Genomic DNA, 12,053 nt, shown 5'->3' with positions numbered 1-12,053 from the left:
GGTGATCACTGATTAATTGATCAACGGACACAGAATTGCTTGAGATGCTGAAACCGTTTGGGGAGTAAATAATGGTGATATGATGGTTACCCAACTTTGCGAATGTACTGAATGCCAGAGAATTGTACGCTTAACAACGAAAAATAGTTTAAAAAGCAAATTTGATATTGCCTACATTTTTCCACATTAAAAAAAAAAAAAGGAAAAACTACCCATGAGCTGAATCATCACCTTTGGGTTTTATCTTCCTGTTCACACCTCCAGAAATAATTAAAACAACACTGAGCTTTACGACACTACGGATCCCCACATTTATATCAAGCGTTTCTAATGTGTTGTGAAAATGGGTGATAAAGTGTCAAGTGCAGGAGGCTTGTGCTCACCTGAGCCCCTCGGCGACTCGGCGAGCGCCTTTCAGTGCGGCAGGGAAGCCTGGGGTCTGAGATGGGGCCGGTGTCTCCTCTGGGCCTGGTGTCTTCTCTGGGTCCAGCTGTGACTGATTCAGGGACAGCCCTCCGGGCAGCCCACAGGAGCGGGACCCAAGGCTTTGGGAGGGAGGACAGGCCTGGTGACACCTCCTTGGAGCCTGTCCTTGAGGCTGATCTGAACTTCATTTACTAGGACAGGCTTCAGACATGTGTAAGGGGGCATCAGTCATGTTCTTGGGACTCCAGGTTCCTTATGCCCCCACAAGGCCACTAACAGCTCCGTGGAGCAAGCCCTCTGACCACACGTTGTTCTAGGGGTCCTGTTGGGACCATCAGCTCAGATGATAGCCCTCAGCTCCTCCCTGGGACACTCCCAGGGCCAGCCGACGTGCAGGGGGGCGGCAGGAGCCCCGCTCAGCCTGCCAGGTGTCTCCCACGGCTCTGACCTCCTGCCTTAACTTACAGGTACAACGTGAAGATGCAGGCCTTTTTCACCATCAAACAAAAGACCATTGCAAATGGCAACACGGTCAACAGTGAGCTGGGGGATGGTAATGATTACTGTGATAGTAGCTCTGATGACCCCTCCATGCCGTTGCTGGGGCAAGGTAAGGCTGAGCAGACAGGAGTGGCCGAAAGGTGTCACCAAAACCCCTCGTCCACGCTCCTTCCTGCACACACACGCGCGCGCACACACACGCACACGTACACGCACAGCCTCCCTCTAAATTGTCACTCTCTTACTTTGGATCCCAGGGCCCTCAGTGAGGTGTGGCTCAGATTGGTATTTGCACAGAAGGGAGAAGGATGGACAAAGTCAACTGTCACACCCTGGGGGCGTTCCGAGCCTCTGGAGGGAGTCTCCAGGCCTGCGGGGCTTTTGTGAAATGCAGCCAATTTCGTTGTCACTGACTCCTGAGAAAGGCCTGGCAGGAGACTGATGACTTGGGATGACAGAGCAGACTCAGGCCTCCCTGTGATTGCAGGGGGAGGACTCTGCTCCGGGGGGACCTCTGGCTCGTCGCCTAGAGGACCAGCGAGGCCGCAGAGGGCGGCCACGGAGGGCAGCCACAGAGCAGAGCCGGGATGCCCTGTCTGGGAGCCCCGCCCCAGGGGCGCTGCTGCCTGGCCTCCTGGGCTTCTCCTGGGCCCCGTCGTCCGGGGTTCCGGGCCTCGGGAGCCAGCCCCTGCTGTCCCTGCTAAGCTCCCCCCATCCTCTAGGCCCAGCCGGCTCCCGCTTTGGAAACCGCATCTTCATCCCACCCAGTACTAAGTGAGTCCCTCTGTGGGGCCGGCTCAGCAGGACCAGAGCACCTCCGTTCTCAATGCGCGAGCGAGCGAGTGCGAGGGTCCGAAGGGGTCTCCTGAGGAGGAGCTGGGAAAGCAGAGGAGGCTGGCGTAGCGAGTTCCTTGTTAACCAGAGTGACAGGGGGACTGGCCACCTGAGGGTCTTTCTCCTGTGCCCCTGGGCAAGGTCGCATCCTCTTTCAGGTGACTTTAACTCCTCCTTGGAGTCTGGGACGTATGGGGGCTGAAATCTGTACTCCTCAGCCCCTTGCTCGTCTTCATTCCCGGGTGGATCAGGGCAGGGCTCCTTGCCCTCTCTCTAAAGTAACCCCCTGGGGAGAAGGTACCAGAGTACCCCCTGCCCCCACCCCCACGGTCAGAGAAAGGAGTCCCATGGAGCCGGGGGCTGTGCCTGGGTGTCCTGTTGCATAAGTGCCCAGCAGCCTACCAAGGGCAGAGCCCATTTCCAGGACAGCCTTCTCAGGGCGGAGGGACCGATGTGGCGCCAGCTTGCGTTTCAGCTCCGCAGATCCAGTGGCTCTGAGGTCCCTGTTACGGATCCGCCACCACCACCCACAGTGTCTCAGGTCAGAGGCTGATTTCTGCCCGGTCCTGTGTGCAGGGATTAGTGCCCTGGGGCCCTCTGCACCTTCGTGGCAAAGAAGAGATTCCAGGTGGTGGAAGCAGCCCAGTCCTTCAGGTGCCGGCCCGAAAGCTACCTACCACCCGTGTGGGGGGTGGAGGGCGCCCCTCCCCAGTGTCCTGCGGGGAACAGTCCTCACAGGCAGTATAGGTGGTGCCTTAGCCACTTCCCGCCGCCCTCCTGGGGCCTTTCCTGGAGATCTTTCCTAGCTCTGTCTCCATTCCTTTTGTACCCAGGCCAGTAGGACCTCTTCTATTTCCCCCCAAATATCTAAGTCCAGGATAATTTCTAGAAACCTGGGAGATTAGACCCAGGAAAGCCCTCCCCACCCCCAACACAGGGAAAGGATGCAGATAGGCCTCCCTCCAACTCTGATCAGGGAGTAGGCGTTTAGATAAAGGCCCAGGAGAAAAAGGTCCAGGTGCTGGCCTGGAATTGGAGAGAGGGGATCCCAGAGATGTGGCTGCTGGAGGACCCTGTGTGCCAGTCGCCATAGGGCACCGCCCCCTCAAATAGACTGAGGCAGGAGGAAGAAGCCCCCAGGACCCTGCAGGGGCTGAGAAAGGGGCTTCGGGACTCAGCCTTTTCTCGGGGGGCTGCTGTGAATCTTCCCGATGCGATGCAGAGAGCACCCCCCTCCCTGGTCCTCAGCCTGCAGGCAGGTCCCCCGTACCCACCCATCCAAGGAAGTCCAAGATTGCTGGCCGGTGGTTTGTCCAGAACCCAGGCGCGTGCGCACAGCTCTGGCTTTCCTGTTACTGGTTTCAGCGCTTCCCGTATCAAATCAACATTTTTAGCGCAACCTCTTTGACACGTTTCTGACCTTGCTACTACCGTTCTTGCAAAATGCCTTTGTATGCTTAAATGTTCTTAAAGGTCATATGGTTCAGTTCACCAGATCATCTCAGACCAGCTCTCTCTTTTTTGCAGGGGGCGGGGGGAGGATAACATTTTCCAGCTTCATTGTTCAGATGTTTGGGTTTCTTTTTTTTTTCTTTAATATTTTTATTTATTTCTGAGAGACAGCACAAGCAGGGGAGAGGCAGAGAGAGAGGGAGACACAGAATCCGAAACAGGCTCCAGGCTCTGAGCCGTCAGCACAGAGCCCCACGCGGGGCTCGAACCCACGAACCGTGAGATCATGACCTGAACCCAAGTCAGATGCTTAGCCGACTGAGCCACCCAGGCGCCCCCAGATGTTTGGGTTGTTCTAAAACTCCTTAGGCTCCCCCCTTCTGAACCCAGTGTCTGCCCCCCGCCCCCAAGGGATGCCTGTGTCAGCGCTGGTCCTAGACTGGACCTGGATGGAGCCTGGAGCCTGCAGTCTCCCCAGGAGGGAGGGATTCCAGCTTTCCTGCAGCAGTGAGGGGTGGTGGGCCGGAGGCTCCCGCACCTCAGAGTTGCACAGAGCCAGGGAAATCGGCTGGGAGAGGGGCCATCCTCAAAGCCGGGGGTCCTGAGCATTGAAATCCCTGTAGCAGCAACTCCTCTACTAACTCGTCCTTCAAATAACCCCTGGCCACCATCAAGAATGCTGCCCCAGGCTCTCGGCATCCACCGCACGCTAATCCCTTCTGGCAATCTCTGTTGGCCTTTGTCTCCTTAACTCTCCTCTTCTAAATTGTAAGTAATCTGCTTTCATCCAAACGATAACACGTGCATTACAAAAACCAACCAGCCAACCTTGACATCAGCGCACGCCTCACTGGAGGTTAGTGTCTGTCTCCAGCAAACGCATGGTCCTCCCTGGCTCTGTTTCTAACCCACACGCCCCCTGTCTGCTGAGCCTTGCTGCCTGTTTGGTGAGAGTGTGTGTGTCTGGTGTGCATTTGTGCACGTCTGTGCCATTAACTCTCGCAGGGGTTTGCGCTTGCCTCCCCTACCCTCACGGGGAGCTGGTGACCAGTGCATAGGGGAAAACTCCACCTGCTTCTGTGTGCTGTGCTCCGGAGTAGTCCCATTCCTGGCCCCTCCAGGGCTCAGGAGTTAGATGTCAGATCCCCCTAGACCCCAACCCTGAGCATGTATGTGAAGGTGGCGAGGAAGAGGCTGGAGGCCTGGAGAAATTTTATTCTTCAGCCTTATGAGGGGGAAGCGAAGGGTCAGAGCCACCTCCCTGCTGGACAGTGTCTGTTTATCGGAGACACTGGATGCGGCCGGCAGTTCACTGTGAGCCCTCAGCAAGTAGGCTCTCCTCTTGGGCCTCACTTGCCTCGTTCAGGGCCTGTGAGCCGTGTCTATGCCCTCATTACGGGCCTTGGGGAGAGCAGAGTTAGACGTAGCCTTCTCTGCCGGGTGGAGGTGGCTGTCTGAACAGCAGGTGGCCTTGTGGGAAGTTTGGAGCCAGTGCCGTGTGGTGCTTTCTAGCATTTTCATCCTAGAGGGCCCTTGTCAGTCTCTAAAGTTTCCTCTGAGCCTCTGTCAACAGAGGGTAAGAAAGATCCGCTCACAGGCTCAGGGTGGGAGGGGCCGTGTCTGAATTGTAGATGGGCTTCCCAGGGAGGCTTCGATGCGGAACCAGGAAGACCTGCACTTGGCCAAGAGGGGCCGTAAAGAGAGGGGGCATCGCCTGGCAGAGGGGTTAGATGTGGAGGGTCTGCTCGCGAGTGGTCCTACAGCAAGGCACCACGGGGCCCCGGCTAATAGTCCAAGCTGGGAGGCGATCCACTGGGACTAAGTCAGGCTGCCGGCAGGTGCGGGGCTCATAGTCCAGTTCTGCAGCGTGAGGGGAAGTCGTGAGCTCAGTGCTGGGGTGTTGTCCTTGGGGAGATCTCGCACTGACTGTGGTGTTGTGCTCAATATAGTGAAGGAGGAGCCACAGTACAGCAAAAACCCGGTGGTGATGGTGGATGAGGTCATGAGCTCCAGCCCTCCCAAGTTCAGCTTCCCGGACGCAGGCTTACGCATAATGATCACCAATAAGTTTGGGCCCAGGACCCGACTACGGATGGCCAGTAGGATCATAATTAACGAGGTAAGTTTGCATAAAGGGCATTGAGAGTGAGTGGCCTTGGATGACGTGTGGGGCTTTGAGGCGGCCCTGGCTTGTCAGGATGTTTCCTGACGTTAAGGCCACCAGGATGTCCTTCGCCAGGCTGGCCTTTACTGCTGCGCCTGTTTAAGGAAGGAGGCGCAGACATTACCTGTGGGCAGCAAACGATTGTTTTTAGAGGTGGGTTAAGACAGGCAGAAATCGAATGCCATTCCCAAGATGTCCACCAAGTATTTTGTCGAGCCCTAAATAAAGTACATTGTAAAAAGTAAAGTAAAAAAACTAAAGCTAATTGGAGGAAGGCCAGTCGGAAGTATGGATTATTCCTTTAAAGTGTTAACTTAGGGGGCACCTGGGTGGCTTAGTCGGTTAAGCGTCCAACTTTCGCTTAGGTCATGATCTCGCAGTTTGTGGGTTCGAGCCTCACGTCGGGCTCTGTGCTGACTGCCAGTTCAGAGCCTGGAGCCTGTTTCAGTCTGTGACTCCCTCTCTCTCTGACCCTCCCCTGCTCACGCTGTCTCTCTCTCTCTCCTAGAAATAAATAAAAAATATTTAAAAAAAAAAAAAGTGTTACTTAGAACAAAAAGAGATGAACAGGTACCTGTTCCCTACATACTGTACAACTCTAGAAGAGAACCAAGAACAGGGGTGGATGGCAGTTACCTCTGGAAACTTCCTTTTCACTCTGCACCCTATGTTCTGCTGAAATTTTGTGTCCTCTTTTTCATGGGGGTGGGGGGAAGTTGTAATGTTACATAATACACAAACAGTGTACCAAGATGCCGGGTTCTAATCCCTCACCAGCTTGTTCAGTCTTTGCCACATATGTGCACGTGGTATTAGAGTTGTGAGCCCTCACCCTCAGACCCAGGGGGTTATCAGAGAGCTTGAAACTTTGATAGCTAATAATCAGTCGTTATCACAGCAGACGTGTGCAGCGATGACATTGCACAGGGCTTAAAGGGTCTGTAACTTTGAGCGCTTTTGGGTTCATACGTTATATGCCCTCCATCTGGAAGGTGTTTTAAGAAAGAGAGGCACTGCAGGGGTGCCTGGGCGGCTCAGTCCGTTAAGCATCCGACTTTTCAACTCAGGTGATGATCTCCCAGTTTGTGAGTTCGAGCCCCGTGTCGGGCACTGCGCTGACAGTATGGAGCCTGCGTGGGATTCTCTCTCCCTCTCGCTATGCCCCTCCCCAGCTCGCGCTCTCTCGCTCAAACTAAATAAATAAACTTAAAAACGATAAAGAAACATTGCAAATGTTGGATCCTTCTGAATCCTTTTTGGATCCAAATCAGTAAAATACGAATCAATGAAATTGTACTGAATTCCGGTTATTTTTCATGAACATGATAATCGTACCCATTGAGTGGGGATTGGGGCCACTCTGAAGGATTTGGGTATATAGTATCTTTTTCATGGGATATGCACCAGGGAAATAAGGGGGGTTTTGGTGAGCTGGGAAAACCCTGCTTTCCCCCGGCTTGGGATTGACTGCCCTGGAAGGCAGTACTGGGGAGCCAGAGACGCCAGGCTGGCAGAGGAAATGGAGGAAATCATTTTGTTTTGTTTTTAATGTTTATTTTTGAGACAGTACAATTGGGGGAGGGGCAGGGAGAGGGCACAGCGGATCTGAAGCAGGCTCTGCACTGGCAGCAGCGAGTCTGACATGCGGCTTGAACTCACGAACCCCGAGATCAGGACCTGAGCTGAAGTTGGGCACTGAGCCAACTGAACCACCCAGGCGCCCCCGGAAATTGAGTTTTAATCTCACACTAGCCACTAACTCGCTTAATCTTCCCAGGCCTCAGTTTCTCGCTGAAGTTGTTTCTTCAGACCCTTGGTCTCATTCAAATGTTCAGATAGTTTAATTCCCAAATGTTAGCAATGTGCACAAAGCTGAAATTAATCCGTGGTAGATTCTAGTACTTGTGGGATGGATGCCCTCATTTGTTCATCAGAGAGGGCAGACCAGTGGAGAGGGGTTTTGGGCAAGGGAAGGGGGGGAGGAGGGTGCTTGGGGGAGGGGGGAGATGTGTGAGCAGTATGGTTTTTCTTTGCTCCAAGGCTACACCTGACTGTCCTCACCCACAGCCACTGCAGTGAATTGCTGAGGGACACAGAATTTCACCCAGCCTCAGTTTCCCCTGCCTCGTGAACCCTTCTCACACCTGGGTGGTGGTCTCTTTGAGCTGGGTACATCTAGCTGTAGTTTACTGAGCACCTGCTGAGTGCCAGGTAGGTGCAGGATATTTTACATGTGTTACAGCATTAAGCCTCTTCATGACCTTCCGAAGCAGATGTTATTTCCAATTTATCAGAGAGGCAGAGTAATTTGCCCGAAGCCACACAACTAATATGAGGGCAGAATGGGAATTCCCACCCAAATCTGAGTCTAGACTGTTTAAATGGGACTGCATAGACCATTAGGGATCAGTTAGTCCACCTCCTCTGCCCCTTCTTTCTGTATCTTTATTCCTTCTATAATACCTAGCGCCTGCTTGAGTTGCTTTCAATGGCTTCTTCCATGTGGCAGCCCCTTGAGCATCAGGCAGTAGTTACAACCCCCTGATTTTCTCCTTGAATCTGAACATCCTTGGAACCTCCCTGGTGTAAAGGATTCCAGTCACCATCTTCCAGTTTGTTTCTCTCAGCATGTGGATCCATCACCTCCTTTGTGTTACAATCTATGCCTCTTTTAATACAACCTTAGGTAGCTTTAGATATTTCTCCAGGTACAATTCTCTGTTGGTTCCTCTTAAGCTAGAATCATGACCCCTTCGCATTGCTACCACTCATATTGCCATTAAGTCGTGCCTCCCTCCCTCTTTATAATTCTGTCTTTACATAGGAAGGTTTTTGCTTTTAGCTATAGGGATGACCGGTCTTTTAATGCTACTTGGGTTTGTTACTCAGGCAGCAAAACACTGTTCTTGCACATGTGGCCTTGAGTCACAGGCGTAGATCTTTTTGCTCTTTTTAGTAGGCTGAGTATTGTGGATACACTTGTAAGAAAAGAATTTTAAAATCTTCACCCCCACCCTCGGCTTCATGATTTAGGAGTTCCTGCCTAAAACCAACGTGAAGGCAGATGAATGGTCACTTCCTCTTTTTTTAGAGAAATAACATACGTCTATCTTAATGATGTTTTTACTTCCGGTAACCATGAGGATAGGCATTGGACACACAGAGGATAGCGCCTTGGGGACACATTTACTGACCCTTCGTTTCTGGTGACGAATTGGGAGAGGTATATATTTGTCCATTGTGTGACAGTCTGTACCCCCAAGGCCTCACACAGACTGATCCACTGGTGTTTGTAGTCAGAACGGAACGAAGGGGAAGTGTGCAAAGGTGAACAGATTCTTTGGAAAGTAGAAAGCTATTGATTTCTTGAAACGTGACTTCTGCCTTTCCCTGGCTTATAGAAGCCCACAGATTTGGTGAGGAAGCCAGGCCTCTGCTTGGGTAGAAAGGGGGCCGACCTTGCCATTCACTATGAGATGGGACAGGGAAGGGGCTGAGTGGGTTCAGGGCACACTCAGTAGTCATGGCAAAAGATTGGGACAGCAGAGGCCATCCCACTGGTCGTGCCATCCTGTAATGACTCAACATCGTTAGTCAGCAGGGAAATGCAAACAGAGCCATGATTAGACACCACCACTCACCCACTAGAATGGTTCAAATTAAAAGGACTGAAGGGGTGCCTGGGTGGCTCAGTCGATTAAGTGTCCGACTCCAGCTCCAGTCACGATCTCACAGTTCGTGAGTTCGAGCCTCCCATCGGGCTCTGTGCTGGCAGTGCAGAGCCTGCTTGGGATTCTCTTTTCTCTTCCTCTCTCTCCCCTCCCCAACTTGCGCACACACGCTTTCTCAAAATAATAAACTTAAATAAATAAAAAGACTGCCAGTGTCAAGTGTTAACAAGGATGGATGGGAAGCAATGGAGATTCCAATCCATTGCTGATTCGAGTGAGAAATGGTTCACCATGCATCTATATGACCTAGAAATTCCACTCCTAAATACCCAAGGGAGATGAGTGTGTATGTCCAAAAAGTATACCGGTGGTCATGGTAGCATTCTTCCTAATATCCACAGAAGAGAAGCAGCCCAATGCCCTTCGTTCGGTGAAGGATGCGTTCGTTGTGGGTTATCCGTGCTATGGTTTACTCTACAGCCATGAAAAATCTCAAACTGCTGAGTCGTGCAGCACCACGGGTGAATTTCACAGATGTTGCCTGGAAGACGCCAGGCATAGTGTAATACACGTTACTCAGATCCATTTATATGAAGTTCAAGTTCAAGAATAGCTAACTGATGTTTGTAAAAGAAGAGTGGTTACCTTGGTTACCAAAGGGCGTATAAACTAGGGAGTGCCTGAGGGAGTCTTCTGAGGGGCAGGAAATGTTCTACATCTTGATGTAGGACACCATTGAGCTAATATGCTTCCTATAAGTGTGCTTTTTGCACAATATACTTTTTAAAAATTAAAAACAATGATGCAGGCTCTTCCTGGGACTTCTATCTTCAGGCGGCTTATAAATGCCCACTGGAGGAGCTGGAATGATCCCCGCAAGTGGAAACGAGCAAACTTAGATGGACTCAAAGGTTCTTGGGCCATTTGTCAGGCAAACTGACCCTCAGGGGTGTGTTCCAGAAGCCGGTCAGGGCTGTGTGCTTGTAAGGAGCAAAGCCACAGTGTGCCACTTCGTAACATGTCTTGGCCTTTGACTTGCCTCCCGTCCACACAGCGGCAGAGACTGATCAACTCGGCAAATGGTGCGAGCAGCAAGCCGCTTCAGAATGGGAGACATGAAAATATCGAGAATGGGAATGTTCCGGTGGAAAACCCCGAGGACCCTTCGCGGGAACAGGAACAGCAAGCCCCACCTCCGCCGCCACCCCCAGAGCCCGAGTCCATCGAGGCTGCCTTCCTGTCCCCCTTCTCCATGCCTGGTGAGTCCTGGGGTGCAGGGCCCTCAGGCTAAGCTGAGGTCTTCAGGATGGAAGCTTGGACCCACGAGGAGCCGTGGGGGGGCTGTGTGAAGGGTCGACATTAGGTCCCCGGAACTCTTTGGAGGCACTTGATAATTATGTCCTAAGTATTGATGGGGTAGAGCTGCAATCAGGTGTGGGGGAGCCTGCATGCCACAGAGCAGGCCGGCTGGAGGCATGGCGGGGAGGGGTACCAGTAACCCCCAGTGACTGCACTTCAGTGCCGAGGGCGACTGGTCACTCTTTTGCGGTAAGAAAAAGCAACCAACCCCGTTGTTTTTGTGGACATGCTCACCTTAGAATATACTATGTATGCCCTACCTCAGGACCTTTGCACTTGCCCATCGCTGGAAAGCACTTTCCCTAGCGGTCCAGAGGGCTTGCTCCCTCACCTTCTTCGGGTCTCTGTTTAAATGTCCCCTCCAAAAAAGGCAGGGGTCTTTGTCTGTTTTGCTCATGCATGACACATGGTAGGTGATTAGCAGGTGTCTGTGCAGTGAGTTCACATACAAGAGGAACCTCAAACACACCCAGGGTACCTTCAACTTTAACCAACTTTCTTCAAGTGCTAAATAGGAGATAAAGACCCCCATCTTGGAGTTTTTATCTTGGCATCTGGCCATCCTGAAAGGCAACAGAATTCCTTTTTTTTTTTTTTTCTTGATCCAGAACTTGATGTTTGTCTGAAGAGAATTCTGGGGTTTTTTGTTTTTGTTTTTGTTTTTTTTTTTTTGAGAATTCTGCTTAACATCAGGCTCACAAAGCACGTAATCTGGGAGGTGGCTCTGGGGAGAGAGAGGCTACATAGTCCTTTATCCCCATTTTCCAGGAAGACTCCTGCCCCCCAGGTAGATGACTTGGGCCTATCCATACAGTACTCTGCCACCATGGTTGTTGTTGTTTTTTTTTTTTTCTGAGAGAGAGAGAGAGACAGTGTGAACAGGGAAGAGGCAGAGAGAGAGAGACAGAATCTGAAGCAGGCTTCAGGCTCCGAGCTGTCAGCACCGAGCCTGACGTGGGGCTCAAAGTCGCAAACCCTGAGGTCATGGCCTGAGCCGAAGTTGGACACTTAACCTACTGAACCAGCCAGGTGGCCCTCCGTTTATCTTGGAAGTAGAGGCTCCATTTGGGGTCACAGGGCTGCCTCGGAGTTATTAGATGAGGGCCCCAGGCTATGCTGATCACAGCTGCCCAGGGGCTCTTCCCAAAATTCAGGGTCTGGTTCTAAAACACGGACATTTCAAAGACTGAGACAGGACCTGGGACTCAGCATTTTCAACCCTTCTCTGGGGAATTCCTGGGACCTGGCCAGGCTAGAAATCGTGGCTCTCGGTCAGTACCTCCCCAGCCTTCTTTCACATTAAGGGCAGACCAGGAAAGTGAGATTTCTTCCTGTCACTGAGGTCACAGAAGAGCCCATCCCAGGGTTCAGAGCTCCCCAGGTCCTCTTCTGTTGACCAGAAGGCTGAGGGGAGCGTGTCTTACACATCCCCGACACATCAGCGCACCTGCTGGATGCCATGGGGGAGCAAGGGCCGTGCTCAAGTGGCCTGTCTTGTGGCCTGAAGGTCACACTGTGCTTGGGTGGGAGCTTGGTCCCTGGGGCTGGCTGTGGGGGTGCTGAAAGAAGGGGTGGTCTTCTCCAGATCCTGGGAGGCTGTATCCAATTACCTGTTTGGACACACACTGGAGGAGAGACAGTCTTGT

General features: G+C 52.2%; 1 protein-coding gene across 1 annotated transcript in view; it reads left to right on the top strand.

Annotated features, from left to right (window-relative positions):
* SLC24A4 (solute carrier family 24 member 4) overlaps positions 1-12,053 on the top strand; it is a 169,762-nt gene that overhangs the window by 123,191 nt on the left and 34,518 nt on the right. Inside the window, exons 9-11 of the mRNA XM_077780939.1 lie at positions 894-1,036; positions 5,163-5,332; positions 10,103-10,307. Of these exons, the coding sequence (XP_077637065.1) occupies positions 894-1,036; positions 5,163-5,332; positions 10,103-10,307 (518 nt within the window). The remainder of the gene's footprint in view (positions 1-893; positions 1,037-5,162; positions 5,333-10,102; positions 10,308-12,053) is intronic.

This window comes from Crocuta crocuta, unplaced genomic scaffold (genome assembly GCF_008692635.1).
Source record: "Crocuta crocuta isolate KB4526 unplaced genomic scaffold, BGI_CrCroc_1.0 scaffold299, whole genome shotgun sequence".
NCBI lineage: Eukaryota > Metazoa > Chordata > Mammalia > Carnivora > Hyaenidae > Crocuta > Crocuta crocuta.
Note: the sequence above shows the minus strand (reverse complement) of the source record. Positions and strands in the feature narration are given on the sequence as shown.